The 27,943-nt window shown below is 40.0% G+C and overlaps 1 protein-coding gene across 1 annotated transcript; it reads right to left on the reverse strand.

Moving 5' to 3' along the window:
* Nucleotides 1-612: 612 nt before the first annotated feature.
* rbm45 (RNA binding motif protein 45) lies at nt 613-27,916 on the reverse strand. The gene is made up of 10 exons (XM_056269916.1): nt 27,552-27,916; nt 26,410-26,532; nt 25,157-25,283; nt 24,960-25,079; nt 20,729-20,911; nt 18,672-18,801; nt 17,773-17,869; nt 5,896-6,059; nt 4,822-5,038; nt 613-940 (listed from the first exon to the last, which is right to left on the reverse strand). The coding sequence occupies exons 1-9, from the start codon at nt 27,819-27,821 to the stop codon at nt 4,846-4,848; spliced, it is 1,407 nt and encodes a 468-aa protein (XP_056125891.1). The 5' UTR covers nt 27,822-27,916; the 3' UTR covers nt 613-940; nt 4,822-4,845.
* Nucleotides 27,917-27,943: the final 27 nt, after the last annotated feature.

Consider the following 27,943-nt stretch of genomic DNA (forward strand, 5'->3'; position numbering starts at 1 on the left):
AATGTTCCTGCCTTAAAATAGCTTGAATGCAACTCGACACCCTTGTCTCATTTAGTATACGTGGTTCTATGAATATGCAAATGAGCCCCGCCTCCACTCACTCACTCAGCTCAGAGATCCACTGGTTGACGATCACACGTTGATCTGATTGGTAACAAGGTCGTTTGTGACGTCAGAAACACCAGCGATTTCAAACCGTGTTTTTGAGACTGTCTTTGGTTCACTGCAGTTAAGGAGAAAATACTCAGCAATGCTGTCGACTTATGAATTTACACATGGTTTGTATTTAAAACATTAAGAACACCACATAAACAACATTAAAAGCTTAATTTTCAACACGGGGGACTTTAATTAACAGGAACGAAGAAACAAACACACCATTTAAGACAGCTTAATTTGTCAAACTCTTTATTTGTAATTCCATACAGATCAAACACATACAGAGTCCATGCATTAGCTCAAACTCATCTGACATTTGTCTGTCACCTTCCTTAACTGGGATAGTTCACTCAAAAATAGACTAAAAATATAATAAAAGACATCATTTACTCATCATCATGTCATTCCAAACCTGCATGACTGTATAAAGCCCCAACAAAGAAAGTCAATGGGGTCCAATGTTGTTTCATTATATGTTCTTTAAGAAAACATTCTTTAAAATATATAATATAGTCGGTCAGACGTTTAGAATGACATGGATGAGTAAATTATGACAATTTAATTTTTTGGGTGAACCATCCCTTCAAGTGTCTGAATTACTGGCAGTTTGCTGAAAGTAAACAAAACAAACAAAAAAAGAGAGAGAGAAATCAAAAACACTTTGATTGTTATAAAAGAACTGAAATGGCAGTACGGCAGTCAGTGTCCGTCGTTATGAGGTCGTGTCATCGTTAATACTCGTCCTGTCATGTCGGGGTCATGCGTCATGTCACTTAAAACTCTGTAAGAACAAACACATCATAGTCACAGTTACACAAGTCCACAATCTCTGAAACACATATCAAATAATGGCTCTATTTAGGTCTGAACCTCGAAACTTAAAGGTGCGATCAACTTTAATACTGTATTGTGTCATATTTCAGAGTCTATTATATTTAATATTTTATGGCCGCAGTCACATTAGTGAAATTGGAAACACTTTACAATAAGGTTCATTAGTTAACATTCATGTATTAACTAACATTGAGCAATACATTTGTTACAGTATTTATTAATCTTTGTTAATGTCAGTTAATACAAATAAAGATGTTCATTGATCATGTTAGTTCACAGTACATTAACTAATGTTAACAAATACAAACTTTGATTTTAATAACGTATTAGTAAATGTTGAAATTAATATGAACTAATATTAATAAATGCTGTGGAAGTATTGTTCATTCTTAGTTCATGTTAACTAATTAACCTTATTGTAAAGTGAAATTTTGCCTAAATTTAGCATCTTGATATCAGTAATTGTGGCGAATTCAGGTTCAAAGTTCAACTAACTTGAACCCAATGCTGCCTTGCATTCATCACAGAGCATGTCACAGGAAGAGCCAGTCATGACGGCTTGATTCAGACTGAATGATTCACAATAAGACTAGAAACATGCATTATGGAAATTAATAAGGTCCATTTTGATTTCATTCCGACTTTTAAGATGAAGCTTGTAATCTCTGCAACACTAGTGGCACCAAACAGAATTACAAAAACATGTCAGATAAGATTCCCAGAACTCTTCGATCTGCTCCTTTCAAGCCATGTCTGAATTACTGAATCCATGCCCTCACCCTCCTAGTTGCAGTTAAAGAATCGTGGCAGAAGCACATTGATATTGATCATAATTATGCTTCAATTGTGAATGTTGATTATACAATTTGTCTGTACGCATTTGTTGTGGTTTTGATGATGACGAACTAGGGGTTTAAACATTACTCATTTAGCCAGTTTGTTGAATGTCGGATGCAACTAAACATCCCATAATTCTCTGTGGCAGCATAAGAATTATACAACGCAGAAATAAAGCATCAATTACACACTTAAAGGAGTAATGCACTTTTATGATGGATAGATGCACTTTTATGATGGATAGATGCACTTTTATCGTGGATAGATGCACTTTTATCGTGGATAGAAGCACTTTTATCGTGGAGAGATGCACTTATATCGTGGATAGATGCACTTTTATCATGGATAGATGCACTTTTATCATGGATAGATGCACTTTTATCGTGGAGAGATGCACTTTTATCGTGGATAGATGCACTTTTATCGTGGAGAGATGCACTTATATCGTGGATAGATGCACTTTTATCATGGATAGATGCACTTTTATCATGGATAGATGCACTTTTATGATGGATAGATGCACTTTTATCATGGATAGATGCACTTTTATCGTGGATAGATGCACTTATATCGTGGATAGATGCACTTTTATCATGGATAGATGCACTTTTATCATGGATAGATCCACTTTTATGATGGATAGATGCACTTTTATGATGGATAGATGCACTTTTATCATGGGTAGATGCACTTCCACTTTTATCATGGATAGACGCACTTTTATCATGGACAGATGCACTTTTATCATGGACAGACGCACTTTTATCATGGACAGATGCACTTTTATCATGGATAGATGCACTTTTATCATGGATAGATGCACTTTTATGGTGGATAGATGCACTTTTATGGTGGATAGATGCACTTTTATGGTGGATAGATGCACTTATCATGGATAGATGCACTTATCATGGATAGATGCACTTTTATCATGGATAGATGCACTTTTATCGTGGATAGATGCACTTTTATCATGGATAGATGCACTTTTATCATGGATAGATGCACTTTTATCGTGGATAGATGCACTTTTATCATGGATAGATGCACTTTTATCATGGATAGATGCACTTTTATCATGGACAGATGCACTTTTATCATGGATAGACGCACTTTTATCATGGACAGATGCACTTTTATCATGGATAGATGCACTTTTATCATGGATAGATGCACTTTTATGGTGGATAGATGCACTTTTATGGTGGATAGATGCACTTTTATGGTGGATAGATGCACTTATCATGGATAGATGCACTTATCATGGATAGATGCACTTATCATGGATAGATGCACTTATCATGGATAGATGCACTTTTATCATGGATAGATGCACTTTTATCATGGATAGATGCACTTTTATGGTGGACAGATGCACTTTTATCAGTTTCAAAATGGTTGGTTGCAATAGACTGCCATTATAAAGCTTGGAAAATTTAATATAACTGATTGTATTCGTCTGAAAGAAGAAAGTCATATACACCTGGGATGGCTTGAGGGCGAGTAAATCATGGGGTTATTTTCATTTTTAAAGTGAACTACTCCTTTAATGAGCATCCTTTACTCTTCATTTTGTTGTATTAAAGCAGGGGTGCCACACTCAGATCCTGCAGTTATATCGCGGTCGAGTCGAGGTCGGAAGTGGGAATATCTGAGTTGAAGTGTCCCAAATATAATGTTAACGTTTGTTTTTGTGTTCGACAAATGTATCCACACAATGGCTGTTGGAAACACGACTTGCCACCATCTTGGAAATGACGTCAAATAACGCGTTTCGCTGAGGTCGGGGTTGATCGATCTGCCACGAGTTCACAGGTCGGATGTCCGACTTCGAGAGGCATTCCAGACGTTATTTTCAAGTAGGAGGAAAAATCTGATTTCTGAGTTGTCAGGAACGCAGAATTAGCTTCAACCCTAATTAAACATTAATCAAGGTCTTCAGGATTACTTGAAAACTCAAGTTGATAACTCAGTTCCCTACAGGAGCAGTTTGGCACCCCTGCATTATAGACAATCAGGACAACTGGCTCAATAATTACACTGCCACAGGGATTATGTGATAAAAAAATAATTATATGCAAAATACCCGTTCATGGATTGATAGAAATATCTATAGCAAATGTTCTTAGCTCAACCACCATTGGCAGGAGTGGCAGTTTTAGACTCACTTTAGTAACACAACCGTTCATAAGCTTGGGGTCAGCAAGATTTTTTTTTCCTGAAAGAAATGAATACTTTCATTCAGTAAGGATGAATTAAATTGATCAAAAGTGACAGTAAAGACATTAATAAGGTTTTTCATTTATTTTATATCAAGTAAATGCAGTTATTATATCAATAAACTGCAGTTACTGGAGTAATGATGCTGAAAATGATATTTCACAATATTACTGTTTTTACTGTATTTTTTTGATCAAATAAATGCAGAGTTGGTGAACAAATACATTAAAAAAATTCTTAACAACAAACTTCTGAAGAGTCTTGTTTTCTGTCTGGCTCCTGAAATAAGTGCAATTCACATTTCTGCCACTAGTGCCAGCGAAATCACAAACTGCACCTCTACACAAAGCTAGAAAAATATTACAAGGGCCATACAATAATTTTATGATCGCAAATCAAATGTAGAGGACAGATATGACCTGCATGCTTCGTTTGACCGACCGTTTCTGTTCGACTGACGAGACATTGTTATCTGACTGACAGAGAAATAAACGAATCCCCCAAAAGAGATGCAGATGTTAAAGGATTGTCTCCAGGTAGCACATGCGAGCGGTCAGTTCAGTTTTTCGAATCATGTCTCAAGTCGTCAACTTATTCATGAACAAGTTCACTCTCAAAATCAAATTATAAAGAATATAACAGATTGTATCAATTTTCATCTTGTTTTTCTGGATTGTCTTTATTTGTACTCACAACAGAAATAACAATATTGTGGTGAATTCATAAGCATTTGAAATATTTCACAGTGTCTTACCTACTGAGCTGACTTACCCGTGTCTGTCATAAGGTCAAAGGTCAGTATGTTCTCTGGCGCTTGTGTGACTCCTCTTTGGGCGGGTCGGCCAGCATGACCTTCATCTTGACCCCGTTCACCACTCTCCCGTGCAGGAGCGCTATGGCGTCGTGAGCCGACTTACGGTCCGAGTACTTGATATATCCCACATTACGGCCGGGAACCAGATAAACCTCCATCAGGGAGCCAAACCGGCTGTGTGGAGAAAACACCGTTAATTATCACAGGAAAAAGAGTCGAGACTGTCCGGCAACATTTCTGGATTGTTTTCAATAGGTTCAAGGAAATTAATCACACTAACCAATCATAACAACGTTTAAAAAAAAAAGAAAAGAATAATAATAATTATGACACATCTACAATATCAATCTACACTCACACACACACATACATAATTATCATTTTCTTTTAATGTTTATGTAAGTCTCTTCTGCTCACCAAGGCTGCTTTATTTGATAAAAACACAGCAAAGATGGTAATACTGTGGAATATTATTACAATGTAAAATAACTGTTTTTTATGTGAATATATAATAAAGTGTAATTTATTCCTGTGATCAAAGCTGAATTTTCAGCATCATTACTCCAGTCTTCAGAGTCACATGATCATTCAGAAATCACTCTAATATGATGATCTGATGCTCACATTTATGATTATTATCAATGTTGAAAACAGTTCTTAATATGAATATATAAAGTTGCAAAAGATTTCTATTTAAAAAAAAAATTGCAGCATGACTGTTTTCAACATCGATAATAATAATAACAACTGCTTATCGAGCAGCAAATATTACCGCTTTACTGTGTTTTTGATTGAATAAATGCAGCCTTGATGAGCATTAGTTCATCTTTCAAAAACATTGAAAAAAATCTTAATTATTTCAAACATTTGACCGGTAGTGTATATAATATCACCCAGTCTATAAGCATGTGTCCATGTCAGTAGTGGAACAACATTCACAGGAAATATTTACATAAATTCAGACACAATACACCACAACGCTCCAACACTATCAGAGCTGGTGTGTAAATCACACACACACAGACACACACCAGAACAGGTCCTCCAGAACGTCCACAGGCAGAGGTGAGGGGTTGAAGATGACGAAGAGTCTCTCCTTCACCGCGCCGTCAGACGACACCAGCTTCTTCAGAGGAGGAAGAGCCACATCAGTCTGAACACGCGCTTTCTGGGCCACAGGAGGCGCTGTATAGCCCTACAGGAACACCACACACACACACACCACTGGTCAATCATCAGTCTCTGAACACGCGCTTTCTGGGCCACAGGAGGCGCTGTATAGCCCTACAGGAACACACCACACACACACACACACGGTCAATCATCAGTCTCTGAACACAAGCTTTCTGGGCCACAGGAGGCGCTGTATAGCCCTACAGGAACACCACACACACGGTCAATCATCAGTCTCTGAACACATGCTTTCTGGGCCACAGGAGGCGCTGTATAGCCCTACAGGAACACACCACACACACACACACACGGTCAATCATCAGTCTCTGAACACATGCTTTCTGGGCCACAGGAGGCGCTGTATAGCCCTACAGGAACACCCCACACACACACACACACACACACACACACACACACACACACACACACACACACACACACACACACACACACACACACACACACACACACACACACACACACACACACACACACACACACACACACACACACACACACACACACACACACACACACACACACACACACGGTCAATCATCAGTCTCTGAACACGCGCTTTCTGGGCCACAGGAGGCGCTGTATAGCCCTACAGGAACACCACACACACACACACACACACACACACAGTCTTCCTCTGTGTGGAAATCCTTAGACATGTTTGTGAAGATTGTTTTGTTTCCAGCGTGCGTCTCCCTCAGACTGTAAACGAAGCTCGGGCGCACCAGACACACACACACACACACACACACACACATCAGACACACGTCAGCAGCGTCTTACGTCAGCGGCGGCACTGAACGCGGATCCACAACAGAACCGGAATACACACACACACACACACACACACACACACACACACACACACACACCAGACACACGTCAGCACGGCACTGAACGCGGATCCACAACAGAACCGGAATACACACACACACACACACACACACCAGACACACGTCAGCAGTGTCTTACGTCAGCGGCGTCACTGAACGCGGATCCACAACAGAATCGGAATACACACACACACACACACACACACACACACACACCAGACACACGTCAGCACGGCACTGAACGCGGATCCACAACAGAACCGGAATACACACACACACACACACACACACCAGACACACGTCAGCAGCGTCTTACGTCAGCGGCGGCACTGAACGCGGATCCACAACAGAACCAGAATACACACACACACACACACCAGTAGGGCTGTCAACTTTAGTCGTTTAGTCGACTAATCGGTCGATGCCGTCTTGGTCGACTGACATTCTTATTGGTCGACCAGTTGCATTTTTTTTTTTTTTTTTACCAATAGAAAGAAATTTTCCATGATTTACTCCTTGATAATTATTCCTTTATAAGCAGTTAAATATTACTGTATTCTAAATATAATTAGCCTATGGTTTATCCCCAACTTTAAATGCTTTAATTTAGGCTATTTTGTAACAGCGCCAGAGTTTAGCGCACACACATAGAACACTCGGTTCACACGGCTGGCTGCGCTGCTGCTTCGTGCTCAGTAAGGGATATACGTAGTTCAGCTTTCATTCAGTTAGAACGCTACTTGTTTCGGTTTTTATGTTTTTATACACTATATGTTTTTATCTCGATGCGGCGTGGACGCACTTGGAAAAAAAGAGCGCATCGCACCCATAGACTGTATAAAGGTCTCACCGCGACCGCGTTGCTTCCATCATTAGCGCACACCGCGCGCCTACATTTGAAATCGAACTTGAGCGCGCAAAAGACGTGAGCAGTCCCTTTAACGGCTTTATCATGCTGACTCAATAGATTGTGTTTTCTTGATATGTTTTTGTTTTTATTTGTACACTTGACGCATTTGAAAATAGCCTAAATAATGTAACAAAACGAAAATAAACCTATATGCGGTCCTACAATACAACCTATTATTATTAGGATTGTTTTTTAGGCTCTTTGGGTTTTTGTGTGTGTTTGTTTTAAAACGCCTAGATAGGCTGGACAAAAGTTAACCCATAGCTTTGAAAGTAAAGAAGAATATACAGCCTGTATAAACGAGAGCTTTTGTTAGGATTTTTCATTGTGGCAGATAGCAGTTATATTTTTTGTAGTGTGTGGTGTGGTCAGTTGCGCGATTGTGACTGTTACTATAGACCTAGGACAGTGCTCCTCACTTTTTGCAGTTAAAAGCAGTTAATTTTCAAAGAATTGTATTATTATTATAGTTTTATGTATTTTTGATGTTTTTTCGTTGTTGTTTTATAAATGCTCTATGACAATTGTTAAAAAATGTTCAATCAAAACATCGCATCTTTTTTTATTTTTTTATTTTTTTAGTCGACTAATCGTTGTGCAGGACAAGACTTTGGTCGACTAAGGATTTCTTTGGTTGACTACAGCCCTACACACCAGACACACGTCAGCACGGCACTGAACGCGGATCCACAACAGAACCGGAATACACACACACACACACACACCTGACACACGTCAGCAGCGTCTTACGTCAGCGGCGGCACTGAACGCAGATCCACAACAGAACCAGAATACACACACACACACACACCAGACACACGTCAGCAGCGTCTTACGTCAGCGGCGGCACTGAACGCGGATCCACAACAGAACCAGAATACACACACACACACACACACACACGCACACACACACACACCAGACACACGTCAGCAGCGTCTTACGTCAGCGGCGGCACTGAACGCAGATCCACAACAGAACCAGAATACACACACACACACACACACCAGACACACGTCAGCAGCGTCTTACGTCAGCAGCGGCACTGAACGCGGATCCACAACAGAACCAGAATACACACACACACACACACACACACACCAGACACACGTCAGCAGCGTCTTACGTCAGCGGCGGCACTGAACGCGGATCCACAACAGAACCAGAATACACACACACACACACACACACACACACACACACACACCAGACACACACACCAGACACACGTCTGCAGCGTCTTACGTCAGCGGCGGCACTGAACGCGGATCCACAACAGAACCCGAATACACACACACACACACACACACACACACACACACACACACACCAGACACACACACCAGACACACACACCAGACACACGTCAGCAGCGTCTTACGTCAGCGGCGGCACTGAACGCGGATCCACAACAGAACCCGAATACACACACACACACACACACACACACACCAGACACACGTCAGCAGCGTCTTACGTCAGCGGCGGCACTGAACGCAGATCCACAACAGAACCAGAATACACACACACACACACACACACACCAGACACACGTCAGCGGCGTCACTGAACGCGGATCCACAACAGAACCGGAACACACACACGCACACACACACCAGACACACGTCAGCAGCGTCACTGAACGCGGATCCACAACAGAACCCGAATACACACACACACACACACACACACCAGACACACGTCAGCGGCGGCACTGAACGCGGATCCACAACAGAACCGGAACACAATACAATGCTGAATAAAGTCCTAGTTTTTGTTATTTTTGGACCAAAATGTATTTTCGATGCTTCAACACACTCTAACTAACCCACTGATGTCACATGGACTACTTTGATGATGTCTTTATTTCCTTTCTGGACAAGGACAGTAAACCGGACATACATTTCCAAAGGAGGGACAGAAAGCTCTCGGACTAAATCTAAAATATCTTAAACTGTGTTCCGAAGATGAACAGAGGTCTTACGGGCTTGGTGTAGCGGCAGCCAGTAACCGCTAAGAGGCTGAGTAGAGGGAATAAAGTTGACGCGTTTCCACTGCGAGTCCAGGTGGTTTATTGCAACATTGAAATTGACAGAAACATGATGAATGATGACGGTAAAGTAAGCATAAAACAATTAAATGTAAATAAAATAAATGAAAGGAAAACGGTCAACAGAAAGTGAGCGTCCCAGCTACTCACCCCCTTCCTACATGCTAACCACACGCAAACTAACCAGGTAATATACACCTAAACCAAGTGACGTAACAAACTGAAAGTAAAAATTTCAAAATAAAAGACATCACCCAAACCTGGCACCTACACTCCAGCCCCTGATTATTACACCCCAACACTGTAATAATCATAACAATCCAACACAAACTTGCAAATTCTACATTGAATATTTACTTGCATACATAGAAATCGCTAAATCGTATCTCAAATAAACAATACACAAATGTATGTGTCTGTGGGTGTGTGTGTGAATGTCCAATTCTTCAATGTGCGAACAGTGTCCGTAATCAATCGAAGTAAACATGTCAATCAAACAGTCTTTAGTCAAAGTCTTCAGTATGTCATTTGAGAGCTCTCATAAGTCAGTCAGTCAATTAGTCAGTCGATCATAGAATAGTTAGAAGTCCTCCGTCTCCAGAAGAAGGCAGACTTTAGTAATGGGTCTGGTCAAGCAGGAACTCTTGGTCTTGATTCTTACTTGACGTGTCAATCCCCTTTTATCCTGTGTGATATGAATAATCTTGCCCATTATCCATGAGCTCCTTGGAGCAGTATCATCCACTACAAGCACAATATCTCCCACTTGAAAATTGCGTTTCTTCACCAGCCACTTCTGGCGCTCTTGTAGTTGAAGTAGGTACTCCCCGATCCATCTCTTCCAAAATAGATCCGCCATGTATTGGACCCGTCGCCAACGTCGTCGTGAATACAGATCGTCCCTTTTAAACAGTCCAGGTGATAAAGACGGCTGTGTTTTCAAGAGGAGAAGATGGTTTGGAGTAAGGGCTTCCAAATCATTAACATCCAAAGATGCTCTGGATATTGGACGATTATTAAGGATTGATTCAACTTCACAAAGGAGTGTGTAAAGACCTTCCTCGTCTAAACTTTGTCCTCTAAGGATAGAATTTAAAATCTTCCTTATTGATCTTATAAGCCGTTCCCAAATTCCTCCAAAATGCGAACCAGCCGGGGGATTAAAGTTCCACTTAATTCCCTTTTGAAGCAGAAATGAATTGATTTGATTATGATTCCAGTTTTTCATGGCCTCCTGCAGTTCACGCTGGGCACCAACAAAGTTTGTACCATTGTCTGAACGGATCTCGACAACTTGTCCTCGACGTGCCATAAATCTCCTTAATGCATGGATAAAAGAGTCCGTATCAAGTGAATTTGCTATTTCAAGGTGAACAGCTCTTATAGTCAAACATGTGAATATCAATCCATAACGTTTTACAACGCTCCTTCCTCGTTTTACTTCAAAGGGACCGAAACCGTCTACTCCAACATAAGTGAATGGCGGTTTGTCAGGTGTGACTCTATCTTGTGGCAAATCTGCCATCTGCTGATGACCCGGGATTCCATGAAGACGTCTGCAGATCACACACCTGGACAGAATTCTTCTTATAGCCGTGCTAGCACCAGGGATCCAATATCTCTGCCGCAAATTAGCCAGCATATAATTACGTCCACAATGTCCAATGTCATGATGAATTTGCCGCAAAATCAAATCTGAAATGTGTAGATCCTTGGCCAGTATTACCGGATGCTTAACTTCTTCAGGCATCATAGCCTTGTCCAGACGCCCACCAACTCTGATGACATCTGAGTGAAGCACAGGATTAAGTCTATAGAGTTCACTATTCCGTTTTACCAATCCATCTTTCCGTAGACTAGCCAGTTCCTCAGAATATCTCCACTTTTGGCAAAGACGGATAATCTCCAATTCAGCTCTTTCCAGCTCATCTGAAGACAACAATTTTGCAGACACATTGGATCTGAATTTTTGTATCTCTTTCTTAACAACAGTCTCTCGTTGCAACTTGTCCATATCAGAATAAGCAGTCATCAACCTTTTCCTTTCCTTGCCGAGATCTTTTAGAATACTCCTGAATCGAAGGATCCAAGCTACGCCTTTTTTCAATCGCATCCATGAAGAGTAATAATTAAAGTATGGCATAAAATCATACTCTTCATGAACTAGCACAGTATTCACAAGAACACTCCTTTTCACTTCTGGGTCACAAGAAGACATCACACCTACATCAGAAGGATCCACGGGCCACAACTCTTGTGGTTGAACAAGAAATGGAGGACCAGAAATCCATATCTGGTTCTTTAAGAATGAATCAACCTTTAGACCTCTAGATGCTAGGTCAGCTGGATTGTTGGAAGAATTCACATACCTCCATTGGCTGATTTCGGAAACACTTCGAATTTCAGCAACTCGGTTGGCTACAAAGCATTTGAATCTAGAAGTTTCATTTTGGATGTACTTGAGAACAGAGGTGCTGTCGGTCCAAAATACCGAATCCTGAAGTTTTATCTTCAGCTCTCTCTTCCACAACTTGTCCATGCGACCAGCCAGTGTGGCTGCTGTGAGCTCCAGACGAGGGATAGTAATAGGTCTTAAAGGAGTCACTCTTGCTTTACTCATTAAAAGAAAGGAATGGGCACATTGTTGATCATTATGAAGTAGTAAATACGACACCATGCCATAACCCTTCTCACTGGCATCCGAAAAGTGATGCAATTGGGCAGATATAGCTTCTCCAAAGTTTTCCGGCTTTAAACACCTACGGACCTCGAATTTCTCCAATTCATGAAGTTTCTCCAACCAACTCGTCCATCGCCGAGTATACACTGTTGGAATAATACTATCCCATCCAATTTTCTCTCGACACAGATCTTGAAGTATAATTTTGGCACGTAGAATCACAGGAGACAGAAAGCCAAGAGGGTCATAGATGGAACTAATGATAGAAAGAATACCTCTTCGAGTAAGAGGTCTATCCTTGATGGTCACCTTGAACTTGAAGACATCCGACTCAGCACACCACTGCACACCTAATGCTCTTTCCAAAGGTAGCGCGTCATGTTCCAAATCCAAGGTCTTAACTTTCTTGTCTCTGTCTTCCTCAGGGATGGCATTTAACACAATGCGGCTGTTGCTTATCCATTTGGTTAATCGGAATCCACCTTTAGCGCACATTTCTGTGAGCTTCTGGTACAATAGAACAGCTTCTGAATCTGTAGGCACAGATACAAGACAGTCGTCTACATAGAAGTTATTAAAGACAATGTCCACGGTCTTGGCATCATACAGATCCTTATGGTCCTCTGCACACTTTCTCAATGCATAGCTAGAGCAACTTGGAGATGACGTTGCTCCAAATAGATGCACAACCATTCTGTATTCTTCCAGATTGGCATCAATGTTTCCTCCAGGCCACCAAAGAAACCTCAAGAGATCACAATCATAAGGATTTACCTTAACCTGATGAAACATCGATTCTATGTCAGCCATCATGGCAACATACTCCATTCTGAATCGCACAAGAACACTCAACAGCGGACTTGTTAAATCTGGACCTTGCAAAAGATGTTCATTCAATGATGTTCCTTGATATGATGCTCCGCAATCAAATACCACTCTGATCTTTTGCTTCTTAGGATGATACACACCGTGGTGAGGTATGTACCATAAACGTCCATCAAGTCGTTCCAGTTCAGCTGTGGGAACCTTTTCAGCATGACCTTTAGTGATAACACTCTCCATAAAGGTAGTATAGTCAGCATGAAAAGAAGCGTTTCTTTGAAGCCTTCTTTGAAGATTCAGAGCCCGTTGTTCCACGATTGCTCTATTCCTTGGCATGACTACCTTTTCGTTTTTAAGTGGAAGACCAATGCAATAATGCCCATTAGTCAGTCTAGCTGACTGTGAAACAAAATCCATGAATTGATGATCTTCCTTCGACAATCCCTGCTGTTCCTCTTGAACCGATTCAGGAAAGTCACCCTTGAACTGTTGCTCCCATAACTCATCCAGTTTCATAACTGTGATCCTATTGACAGTCATGTGAGAATGTTCCTTAACAGCATACTCTTCCTGTCGCTTGATTGGTCCATTAACTGCCCATCCAAACATGGTCTTAATGGCGTATGGGCCACTGTCTTGACAGCGAATAATCTGCCATGGCTCCAAAGCCTCTGGCACATTAGCACCAATCAACAACTCCACATCAGCATCAATTGAAGGCAAACATAGATTACTTAAATGAGGCCAACAAGCAAGATCGTTTTGTGTGGCGATGTTGGTTTTACCTACAGGCATGGTCTTCTGCGTGTATACCTCTGGCAAAGCACAGTAATGCTCTTGATTCAAACCTGATACTTCCAGATCCTTCAGAACATAACAGCAAATGGATTTGTCCTGACTCATGGTTCTCATTAGAATGTTAACTTTCTTTGCCGAGAGATTGAGCTTGGACATCAAACTCTCTGTGCAGAAAGATGCAGAGCTCCCAGAGTCCAGAAAGGCATAGGTGGTCACAACTTTGCTTCCTTTCTTTGATTTCACACATACCGGAACGATAGACAATGCACAATTCTCTTTACCAGCCCCAGTAAGGGCACTGGACTGCAGCGAGACCAAAGCACTTCCCACCGTTGACTTGGACTCATCTTTATACTGAATGCCTTTTTTTTCTGATGGAAAAATATGAAGAATACTTGGGTGTTTGAGATGACATATCTTACATATGCTTCTCTCTTTACAATCACGGCTGAAATGTCCTGTACATAAGCAACCGAAACAAATCCCCCTTTGCTTCAGAAAATTCATCTTTTCTGCATGAGATCTTTCAACAAGCCTTTTACAGAAATGCAATGCATGCGCTCCTTCACAGAAGAGACAGGTTCTAGCCTTCCCACCATACTCCTTTGCACCAGTTGCAGTGACTGTGGTGGCAAAACTACTTCTAGGTTTTTGAGGCAATTTGGAATTCAGGTTTCTTCCTCCAATAGGCAGAATATCTTGAATGTTTCCGAATACCGGATCTGTGACCATTTTCACCTGTCTTTCTATGAAGTCCACAATATCAGAAAAGCAAGCTGGATGGTTACGTCTTTCCTGCAAATCATATGCCACCATTCTCCATCTTTCTCTTAGCTTATAAGGAAGTTTTGCAAGAACAATTTGCATATTAGAGGCAAGATTTAACTCATTCATGTAGCAAATATTCTGCATAGCATTGCAGCAACTCCTGAGAAATAAGCTGAAGTCCTGCAGAGCCTTAGCATCCTCGGGTCTTATCACTTGCCATGAGAGCGCTCTTTTCATGTAAGCTGAGGCTATCCTTACTTCATTGCCGAAATTATCCTTGAGCAAAGCCTTAGCCTGTATATACCCTTGCGAAGGAATCATTAGTTGACAGCTTCGAACCAGATCCTTAGGTTGCCCTCTAGTATACTGCTCCAAAAAATGCAAGCAATCTGCATGGCTACTTGCTTTCTTTTCCACCACCTCTTCGAATGTTCGTATAAAGTTGTGATAACGCAAAGGATCTCCATCAAAGAATGGGACCTCCCTTGGTGGAAGTGAAGATAAGTTGTGTTGCTGAACTAATAGGGCAGCAATTTCATTTTGCTTATCAATAAGCTTAAAGATACTTCCTCCCACCAAACCATCCTGTAAACTCGATCCATGTGCACCCTGCATTCCAAGTCCATGTCCACCATCCTGACTGATGCTGGGAAAAGTAGAATGTGTCAACCTTGTGTTAGAATTTACAATCTGTTGCTGTTGTTGAGCTGACTGCGTTGGAAAACGCATTGGATTCTCTGGTGTTGCTTGAGCCGGTGTATAAGATACAGGTGGCTGTAGTGGCACTGAATGTGAACTTGAAGGTAAAAATGGATCCACATGTGGGTTAAGAGAACTGGTTCCAGTATTCCTTGCCCTTAACGCACTGGCATCAGAAGAACTTGTACAATCACTTTGTTCTGATCTCACGTCACTATACACTTTCATCTTGGCCATGGATACAGCAATTTTAGTGTCCAGTTCCATTTGTTCTTTTCTCCTCCTCAAATCCTCCTCTTCCTTCTCCAATACATGTTTCCGTGATAACATTTTCTGATGTGCCAACAAGGCTGCCGTTTCGGCCTTAACCTTAAGATGAGCAGACACAATGGAAGATCGACTGGTTCGAGATCCATGAGTTGTTGTCGTTTTCCTGCCCACGTTAGAGACACTGTCATTTGGCTGTATTTGACTCTGTACATCACCATCGTCCTTATCACAGTTCGGATGTCCATTTGGAACATGCATATCATGAGATGATGAAACTGGTTCAGCAGAGGATGGAACATTAGAATCACAACTCAGTTGTGGTTCAGCAAAATTATCCATTGCTCTTGAATCATGAATGACAGAAAGTGATGGGGAAAGATTTGCATAACGTTGAGTAGAATTTGATTCTGTTATTTGAACATTTTGCCTTAGATTCTTAGCTTCATTCAACCATCGTTCAACATCTTCCACAAATCCATCATTGTGCTTAGAAACCACATCAAACCACTCATTTTGTTTGTTCTGTTCATCAGGAGGAAGAAAAGGAAGTACTTCTTTGTGCAACGCAGATGCATCATCTCTCAAACATTTTAAAGATCCCACCATTGAAGACAATTGAAAAGCATTTTCATCACATTCCATGAGATTTTTCATTGATAAAATCAAGCTCTTAATTTGATTCACCTTAGCCTTGCGATCCTTTTGCAATGCCTCAATTTTAAGCGCCAAGGCCTTTGCCGTAAGCTTAGGCTCTCTTTTGCTGCACACAGCAGCGTGCACAGACTCATCTGCGTCCATTTCTCACAGCACGCAATAATCCCAGTCATCCAAACAGCGCCGTATTCAACGCGTAGATCAAGCCAACAATTTCATGAATGGGCGCAGCTCCACAGCGCTATCACGAATGCATATCTTGCACTTCATTCCACAACCGCAATCCATCCAATACGCGGCACACAAACACTGAACGGCCTGCGACAAGAGTGTCTTCTCATTCAATAAAAAGCAATGCTGCAGCCAAACATAGCAAAACCGCTCACATACCTCTTCTGCCGTCAGGATACAGATGCGCGATCTCACTTCAGTGTGTGCGTCAGCGTTTCACATGCGGTGTGCGAAGAAATCCTTTCCAATCCACGATAATCAAAATCCAACAGTAGCCTATTTTCTGTTGACTAAATGTAGCGGCAGCCAGTAACCGCTAAGAGGCTGAGTAGAGGGAATAAAGTTGACGCGTTTCCACTGCGAGTCCAGGTGGTTTATTGCAACATTGAAATTGACAGAAACATGATGAATGATGACGGTAAAGTAAGCATAAAACAATTAAATGTAAATAAAATAAATGAAAGGAAAACGGTCAACAGAAAGTGAGCGTCCCAGCTACTCACCCCCTTCCTACATGCTAACCACACGCAAACTAACCAGGTAATATACACCTAAACCAAGTGACGTAACAAACTGAAAGTAAAAATTTCAAAATAAAAGACATCACCCAAACCTGGCACCTACACTTGGGACGACATGAGGGCGAGTCATTAATGACATCATTTTTTAAACTAACCCTTTAAGCTCCTGGTAACCCGCGAGAGCACCACAAGTTTCTCCTCCATCATTACACTCTCCTTCGGGCGTTCAAAGCAACTGTAGCTTTCATCACTACAACTCTCCGTTCATTTGATTGGACAGTGGGAAAAAACGCGATGACGTCGGGCGCTTTTTACGCTCGGAGTTGCTTTTTTTTCAACTGCAAAAACGCGAGGCGCAGCAGGCGGTAAACCGCGAGGCGTCTGGGGCGCTTAAACAGCGCAGAACGCTCACTGCCACAGGGAAACGGCGTTTGGTGTGATCATGTGAAGATGCTCCTGGTTGAATGAACACATTACTCACGGCGCTGGTCTTCATTAGCTGTGCTCCGCAGGGGCCGTTCCACACCATCGACATCATCTGAGCCGCCACCAGCTGCATCGCCATCTTCCCCACGGGACTGCACACACACACACACACACACACACACACACACACTTCTTTAACGTCGCTGAGATACAGCAGTCTAGAACAATAACAGAAAAACATCAACCTTAAGGTACCCGGATGGTGTACCCAGTGGATGTTCAAAGTGTTTAGACACAGTCAAACCAAAACGTATTCAGACACCTTCAATATTTCTCACATCATCCCAGTTTATTCGCTATTGTTTAGAAAATGGTAATACAATATGATAAGAACTCAGAGTTCAGTTGATATTTGACTGGTTTTGTCCGTCCTTCTGTTAGACTCTCACACATGAATTATGTTGAATATCTGTCAGCTGTTACATTTAACTACACACTTATATAATACCAGTTTAGCTCGACCAGTGACCAAGCAATGCTTCATGTTGTTCAGTCTGTGTGTAAAAAGCTCGCATTAGCAATTACAGAAAACACACTTCAGCAAAACATGACCAGCTCAAAGTGTCTGAATAGGTTTTGGTCCAAATGTGTCATTTTTACTAGTAGAATATTTGGGAATAATATGTCACAGTTTACTTTATTTTGCTCTCCTCACTTACATAAATGAACTATAGTGTCCTCCACCTACTAGTAAAAAAAGATCAAAAATTATATCTGGTGTCTGAATAATTTGACTGCATACACCTCACAATCCCTCATGCAACAGAAGAGACAGGTTAAGTAATGCATTTATCTGGATAATTACAACAATAGCAGAATGAGACAGGAGGATCTGCAGCATGCATGCATCACCAGAAACCCTTTGTGAAACAGAACTGGTAAAGCGGACTCTACCTGGTCCTGTCCTCCCCGTCGTCTATGTACGTGACTGACAGCCGGTTACCAGGCGGATACTCAAACCCATTCAGCTTCTCTTTGGCATAAACCGCAGAGCCCAGGTTATTGTACCGGACCACCACCTGACCTGCAGGACACACACACACACTGGCAAATTAATCTACGGAAGGGGTGGGCGATATACCGGTAGACGTGTCCACCTTCAGAGATTTTGGACTCATGTGACGTTGCTGCGCTTCGCGGTCACGAAAGCTTATCGTTTCCATGCATTTTTAAGTGTTGCGGTTTAAAAATAAGTGATTTAAGTGCAATAAGCTGTGAAAGACAACTCTTTCAGTATATGGGCCATTCTACAGAAATGGTGCAAACTGCTGCCCGACAACCAGAAAACACATTTACAAAGCATTTAAGTGTTCAAATTTGATGTTTACTAAGATCTTTCTGTTATCTATTGAATCCCACAATAATATTTAAAATATAAGCAAGCTTAATATATATAAAATCATCATTTATTGGGTACTTTCAATTGGGAGGTGGCTGTCCCGAACCCTAACCCCTACATTTCAGCTTGAGGAAATGTTTAAATATTTTTATACATTTTTTCCATTGTTGTTTTTAAAAATATCTTTTTGATTTCTTTAAAAAAGTAAAGAAAACACATTTTATATTTTAAAATCATGAAACTTTATGTAAAAAAAAAATGTGTCCTGCATTTTAATGCCACTACCAACAGTGTGTGTTTTAGTCCATGGCTGAGACAGATTTTAACCACAGCCCTAGTTTCTGATCAGGAGATATCCCTGTGTGCCTCTCTCTCTCATAGCCTCCGTTTCATTGTAGACAGGTACCATCATGTTGAGGGAAATGTGTTCAAAAGTCTACAAATATGTGTGTAACTTTAAGGGACATCACTACCAAACCCCTTTTTCTGCAATTAAACAAACTTTTTTTGGGTGTACACACAAAATATTTAAACCATAAATAGCAAAAAATATATTTACAAGGTAGATGTAAACAAAATATTAATAGGTCAATATAAGCCTTCTTATTAAATTATTTATTATTGTGTTTCGGTAGTGACAAATTTGGGGAGAGGAAAAATATTCCAAAACTTTCTGAAAATATAATATGATAATTAACTGCACAATTACTAGAAATGTGAACCTTGGATATTATACAGTTTGCATACATACAACAATTGTGGAAAAAGACACATTTTTCCCCCCAAGACGTTTCCAACTCTGACTTTGAACGGCCCAAATCTGAGAGACGCACGTTCATAGGCCCGTTTACTCCAGTCTTCAGTGTCACATGATCCTTCAGAAATCACTCTAATATGATGATCTGATGATCAAGAAACATTTCTGATTATTATCAATGTTAAAAACAGTCATGCTGCTTCAACCTTCTACAATCTGAGTCGAAAAAAATTATTGAACGGTACTGTATAATGCACAAATCATGTGGACTACTATATATATATATTTTTTTTTTAGAGAATAAATTATGACAGTAAGTAACTTATTATGACTATGACAGAACTGTAATTTTGGATAAATGTATTTACATTACCCTATAAAACAGTTTAGTAAACACTGAGTGTGTGGCAAAATCCACATGCACTAATGCTACAATTTTCTATTATGTCAATCATTTGTTAACAAACAAGTATTCATTACTTCAATGAGCTAATTGTTCCTGCCCTTAATTATTTCATTGTTTAAATGAATAAATTTTTAGCTTCTATGTACATTTCTGAAAAACATAACTAAAGGTGATGATACACAGGGCAACTTTTTGAGCAATGTTGCTGGGCAATTGTTGTTTGGGACAACAACATTGAAAATGGGGAATACATTTCTATCTGGATTATTTAGATCGGTCGTGGGCCCTGTGTCTCATCTGGTTGCCCGTTGATGGCAACATTGCTCAAAAAGTTGCCCTGTGTTTCATCACCTTTAGACAGTCACCTCTGATAACGGATCATGTGCTCTGAAACGGTGTGTATTGTGAAAAGCGCTCTACAAATAAATGTGAACTGAGTTGAATATGACCTTTGCTGAAGCCGTACTGATCGATCTGCATCTCGCAGAAGTCCAGCCCCGGGATCAGGTCGAACAGGCCGTAGATCTGCTCCTGCGTGATCGCGGCCCGGGTCGACACCATCAGGCACCGCGTGATGATGTCAGAGCTCCACGTGTCCCCCCCGGGGGCGAAGCTGCTGGACTCGTGCGCTCCTGAGGGAAACACAAACCCTCAGCAAAACAAACCACAATTGACCCTTCGCATGGAGTTTGATTGACAGGCGATCTGACCATCCGCCGAATCCGGCATTTAATCCGACAAAGCAGTCAGGAGAGTTAGTAGATATAACGTCGCTGGCCTTGAAACTTGAAAAACAGTGTGTACTGGCGTCTTTCCGCGGTTGAAAAAACCCTCATGTTGTTCAACCCCGTAAGACTTTCGTTCATCTTCTGAACACAAATTAAGATATTTTTGATTAAATCTGAGAGCTGGATCACTCCTCCATAGGCTTCTTAAGGGATCGAAACTGGCCGGCCCAAAAGTTAGTAAAGGCCTCGAGATTTCACGTAGTGATATTGCGCAACGCTTCTAGGTTGTACGTCACACGCATCACACACATGACCAGCGTCGGCCAATAGTGAGCCTGCGTGTGACGTGCAACACAGAAGCTTTGCGTAATTTCTAGGGCCGGGACTTTAACGCGTTAATTAAGATTAATTACACACTTTAACGCGTTAATTAATTACACAAAAAATAATTTTTAATCGCACTTATTTTTGCACCGCGGAACGTTTCTCACTGGATGAGTTTCGGCGGACCGATTATACTGGCGCACCAACTAGCGTTCATGACGAAGAAGCTGACGAGATCGCTTTGGTTGGCCGGTGGCTGGGAAATGTTGTTACAAAAAACGAACGGATGGACGCGTCGATAAGAGCATGGTTGTGTGCAAGCTATGCAACAAGGAATTCGCTATTGCTATTAGTGTAGTGTAGCAATATGCTATTTTGTTGCAATATGCTATTGCTACACTTAATGGCAAAAATTGCACTGGTCTGCTGGACTTGGTTGAACAAAAATAAACAATATTTTGTTGCTTAAGCTTATGTATGCAGTCATTATTCAATGGTATACTAAAAATCCATGTGAAAAAAATTACTTCTCACAGTTCTCAGGTCAAATATTTATGCGATTAAAATGCGATTAATTTCGATTAATTAATTACAAAGCCTCTAATTAATTAGATTAATTTTTTTAATCGAGTCCCGGCCCTAGTAATTTCAGTACGTGAAATCTCACGGCCCACAGAGAAGGAAATGAATAGCTGAATAAAGTCGTTATTTTTGTTTGTTTTTTGCGCACAGAAAGTATTCTCGTTGCTTGATAAACTTAAGGTTGAGCCACTGTAGTCACTCGGACTATTTTAACGATGTCTTTCATAACTTTTGGGCCGGCCAGCTTCGATCCCTTAAGAATCCTATTTAAAAAAAATATATAAAAATATCATAATTTGTGTTCAGAAGATGAACGAAAGTCTTACGGGGTCGGAACAACATGAGGGAGAGTAATTACTGACAGAGTTTACATTTTTGGGTGAACTAACCCTTTAATTACAACTAGTGTAAAAAAAAAATTGGTGTTTGTTCTGTACACGTTTCACTGGATCCGTGCAGTCGGTCTTAAAGTGATTGCAGCCTAATTAACCTGACGTAATTATTCATGCTAATCAAACAACAACAAAAGAGAAAACCTCTCACTGCTCTTGACTGAATCACTTTAGTAACTTTAGATACTAATGTCTCATTTAATTAGTAATTTTAAGACTATGTATTGTTTTTGTATTATTGTTTTGTCTTATTTCTAATGCTTGTTTTTCAGGCTTGTTCTCCAGAACGGCTATATATATATATATATATATTAGGGCTGTCAAAAGATTAATCGCGATTAATCGCATCCAAAATAAAAGTTTGTGTTTACATAATATATGTGTGTGTACTGTGTATAATTATTTTGTATATAAATGCACACACGTATATATTTCAGAAAATATGTTATTTATATATATAATGTTTATATTTATATAAAATATACATTATATATAGGCTACATTCAGTCTATATACATGCAAATATTTCTTAAATACACATGCATGTGTGGGTACTTATGTATTAAAAATAATTATACACAGTACACACACATATATTATGTAAAACAAACTTTTATTTTGGATGCGATAAATCGTGATTAATTGTTTGACAGCCCTAATATATATATATATATATATATATATATATATATATATATATATATATATATATATATATATATATATATATATATAAATTAACTAAATAACTTTTTTACAACAAAAATGAACCATCACTGAGCTTTCTTAAGCTGGAAAGTGAAGCTATTTTCTTCTGGAAACAAACTTTGTTGCATTATTTTCCTGTTATCTCTGTAAAGCTTCTTTGAAACAATCTGTAGTGTAAAAAGCGCTATATAAATAAAGGTGACTGATAAATAAACGGACAAACAAATAAACTCAGTTCTCAGATCTAGTTTATTTTACCTTGGTCTCTTAGCTAAAACTAAACCTTTATCATCAACGGTTGACTTTGAGGACTTCTGCAACTCTATTTACTTTGGAATTGACAACAAAGCATTTGCGCGTCTTCAAAAAATACAGAAGTCAGCCAAGAAATTTGAGCCAATTACACCGTTTTTAAAATCGTTGAAATGGTTGCTGGTTCGAGATAGAATTATCTAGAAGATCCTGTTACTTGTTTAAGGCGTTACACAATTATCTTTCTAGTATACTGGCATTTTATAATCCATCTAGATCTTTGAGATCCAAAAATCAAAATCTTCTCTGTGTTGTCAGAACAAATTACAAACAAAAAAAAAGAGCGTTTTCCCGTGTCGGACCCGGACTTTACTGACCGTACAGAAAGAAGGAGATCATTGCAAAGTCACTACCGAGAGTTAAGGCCATGTTAAAAGCACATCTGGTTACACTTTATTCAGGTGTCAGTGTTACAGTGTAATTATATATTTAAGTACCAAGTAATATTAAGCAACTACATGCACTTACTATAGGGTTAGAATTTGGTTGGTGGTTAGTTGCATGTAATTACTGTTATTAGTACTATGGTAAATAAATACATATGTAACAAGGACATTGTAAAATAAAGAGTTACTGCACATCTTTTAAAGACTTCTTTCCGCACATTAACTTGTCTACTTGTTTTGTTTTTTGTATTTCTCTCTCTGTACTCCTCTTATTTGTGTGTGTTTTAGTGATTGTGAAGCTTTTTGGGCAACAGCTGTTCCGTTAAATGTGCCTATATCAGTCCCTCCAGTTTTTTGCGATTCTGCGATCGCTGAATACAACGCAAAATCAACAAAATGTCGCATTTTTTTGCGATCCTGCATAATTCCTAATTTAACCGCAAAATAATCACAAAAAATAAAAAAAAGTCCTCTCAAAACATTAAATTATAATCACCCAATTGAAATATCTCTAGTTAATTAAAGTTTCAATGCATTTTTACGTGGGTACAGATTACAGAATAGATGTTGCGCACGCGTGATGTCTGTGAGCGGTCTGTCAGAAAAATGGCGAAAGAAAAAGCGTCTCTCCTGCCCTCTCAGCGCCCAGGTTTTCATTGGGCAGTACGGCAAACTTATTAACGCGTTTAACATGATTGAATGACATAACAAAAAGTATTATATGCTCGATGGTACTAAAAAGAATTCTTAAAAGCGCAGTATACCGTGAAAGAGAACTAATTTCAGCCAGTCGAGTGACAGTCTGTCTCTGACAAATATTCATCTTGGCAAGTATTAACGTAAAACAATCAGTAATAACTGATTGGGACGTTTGTCATTACTGTAGTATGTCTTAAAGTGACAGTAACCTAATTTACCTGCTGTTGTTAATGTTAATCAAGCAACAACAATTATAGGCTACAGCATAATGTTAAAAAAAGAATTTGATTAGACCAAATAAACAAGCTTTATGCATTTTGTTTGTGATTTGTGTCATGTATGACTATTGTGTATCTGACATAATACTATTATGGTAAATGTGATGTCCTAATTATAAAATATAAAAATCGCACATTTTTTCACAAATTTTTGGAAATTACCACCACAAAATCAGTCATTTTGATCGCAAAAATCACATAAAAAAATCGTGAAATCCTGGAGGGACTGCTATATGTATGAATAAATGAAATGAAGTGCACAGATACTCACCAAAGGCGTACGAGCTGGAGCCGGGATCGTTCCCGGAGTGCTCCGATCTGGGGTTGCTGAAATAGTCGTTGTCTGCGGATGAGTTTTTGGTCCTGGGCTCGGCTAGGATAGCTCTGAAAGCTGCAGAGACAAGCGGCTCATCAGCACATCTGGAAACAACAGCCACAGTCGTAAAGGAGAGAAGATGACACTCTTACTCTTGTCACAGTTTTCTATGGCCTTGGCGGCTTGCGAAGGCTTGTGGAACCGCACGTATCCCAGACCTTTGCTTTCACCGGTGTTCTTGTTCCTTATAATGATAGCGTACTCTATATCTCCATACACCTGTGGAAAGACAGCAGAGAGATATCCGAGTCATATATCAGCTTACAATCAAATAAGAGAAATTATATTTTGCTTAGCTTAAGATTCCATGTATGATTTTCATGCTAATCAATCAAATTTTGTCAAAAATCTTTTAAAGGATCGGTCCCACAAGGATCGGTCCTTGCTCTGTTACTTTTTTCGCTTTATACGTTACCTCTGGGGACTATCTTCTGAAAATACAATGTAGCATTTCATTGCTACGCAGATGATACTCAGATATATGTGCCAGAGAGACAGTCAAATACAAATTCAATGTATACTTTATTAGCGTGTCTACAAGACATCGAGGCCTGGGTGGCTGCAAATTGTTTTAAGCTTAACGAAGACGAAACTGAGGTAATTGTGTCCGGCCCTGGCAGTGATGCTGCGACTCAATCTTTGAAATCAACACCCTTGTCTGGTTTAATGAAACCCAGTGTCAAAAATCTGGATCATCAAATAAATATGGATCGTCACATAAACTCAGTTGTGAGAACCAGTTTTTTCATTCACGTCTTTTATACTAAACCATTTTATCAGTTCCAGATTTTGAGAAAGCAATTACAGCTTTGGTCTTCAAAGTCCAGAACGCAACAGCAAGGATGATCAAGTCTGCCATTAATTTAAAGTAAAACGGAAATCGAGGGTAACGCGGATATGATGTCATTGACAGGCGACGCACAGACACGGGCCGTTACACTGGTTAAAATAGCGGATTTCTCTGGATTTAAACATTGTTAAAACATTTGGGATCATTTAAGTACCCAAGTCAACAAAATATTTGTTCTAGTCGTTTTTGGATATTTTAATCTTAAAATCGTACACGTTGCGCCTTTAAATCGTCCCCAGTCCAGGATTTTAGGATCATTACAGATATTCTGGTGAGCGCCTCATCCTTCACAACCACACTTTCTCAACTGAAATGAACCATTTAATCATATTATATTGTTATAATCTCAAAATAAGTAGACACATGATAAATTGGTCCTTAGTAGGCCTATGCAAAATATAACTACATGCAATGTCAATTTCCTTTTAATTTGGGGGTAAAATTTGATACATTCACCCGTCAAGACATGCTTTCAAACGTCCCATCAGATAATACCTTGAAAGTTTCTTTTAAATCTTCCTCAGCGAAGGACTTTGGGATCATCACAAATATCCTGGTGAGCTCCTCGTCCTCCACATCCCGGTGGCTCCCGGAGGATCTGGCCTGAGCGATGAACACCTGGAGGAGCAGAACACGCAGGACACGCTGACATTAACAGCTGTGAGTGAGGAGTAACACTGGAACCAGCGTCGGGGAAACTTACTTTGAAAAGTAATGCATTACAATATTGCGTCACTCCCTTAAAAATTAACTAATTGCATTACTTTTCTAAAAAAAGTAACTTAGTAACGCGTTACGTTACTTTTGCAGTACTTTTTGTCCACCTGGGCTGGCCTTGTTTTTTATTTAAAAACAAAATAAGTTATATTTTTGGGCAAATGTAAAGACCCTTTCACACCAAAAGTGTAATAATAAGCCTCAGGCTGAAGGAAATGTAAATTCACGCGTGTACAGTAGAGGACGCCGCTCACACAAACCTTTCAGCTGTGCAGAAGAATAGAAGAGGAGAACAAAGTAACACTTACTTTACCAATAAAAACACCACAAAAAAAAATCTATAATAATTTTTGCTTATGGTTGAAGTCTGAATCGAAGGTCAGAAGCAAGTACATTGGTCAATTAAAGTGAGATTAAATGCATAAAAAAAAGATTTTTTTAAAAATATTTAGTTATTGAAGGTTTGCATAGTATTCTGATTCTGCATTTCAATGATTTTATTCATTTTGAGGAATATTGATTCTTTTTTTGTGCAAGTGAGATGGGTAAATGCACGCTCACATTAAGTCTAGAACTACAATAACCATCATGGTCACACACACACACACACACTGGACTTCGATTTGTCTCAACACAGGACAGGAGAGCTGTCAGTCAATCAATGGGAAAACAAAGTCACTTGCGTTACTTATTTGAAAAAGTAATCTGAGTACGTAACTCAAGTGAATTACACTGCATATTGAGATTATTGCTTTACCTTCATCCCAGTCCTTAAATTGTAAGACATACAAGTTAGTTACCCCAACATGTAACTGTGTCTGGCACTATTAATCTCCTATTATCACTGTAAAGCTGTTTTGAGACGATCTACATTGTTAAAAGCCCTGTATAAATGAATGGGACCTGACTCCATGAATCACCTTGATGGGTTTGGTCCCCTCGGCCAGGCTCCGGCCGTGCATCTCCTCCATCGCGGTGCAGGCCTGAGAGGACTTGGAGAACTTCACAAACGACACTCCTTTCGACTCTTTCGTGTGCTTGTCCTTCACCACCCAGATGTCCTGGATCTCGCCGAACGTGGTGAAGTGTTCTCGGATGATCTCCTCGGTTATGGACTTACTGGTGACGAGAAACAGACGACTGTTCGCCGGCTCGTCCAGGTACGAGGAGGCGCGGTTAGATTCGTCCATAGTAATGGCTAAAATTTCTATTATTGATTTATTAGACCTTCTAGTCAGCAAAACTGATCTAAAAATCCCTTTGAAGAAATGCAGCGTGGGCTACAACACGTTTAAGATTATATTATCCTGAC

This window comes from Rhinichthys klamathensis, unplaced genomic scaffold (genome assembly GCF_029890125.1).
Source record: "Rhinichthys klamathensis goyatoka isolate OS25496 unplaced genomic scaffold, OSU_Roscu_1.1 h1tg000294l_1, whole genome shotgun sequence".
NCBI classification, from domain to species: Eukaryota; Metazoa; Chordata; class Actinopteri; order Cypriniformes; family Leuciscidae; genus Rhinichthys; species Rhinichthys klamathensis.

Excerpts from the sequence above, each read along its gene's own strand:
- rbm45 (XM_056269916.1), bottom strand. The coding sequence starts at position 27,821 with ATGGACGAATCTAACCGCGCCTCCTCGTACCTGGACGAGCCGGCGAAC. Across the intron at positions 25,284-26,409 it reads ATTTAAAAGAAACTTTCAAG|GTGTATGGAGATATAGAGTA; the intron begins GTATTATCTGAT and ends GTCTTTCCACAG. Across the intron at positions 20,912-24,959 it reads CTCCAGCTCGTACGCCTTTG|GAGCGCACGAGTCCAGCAGC; the intron begins GTGAGTATCTGT and ends TGTTTCCCTCAG.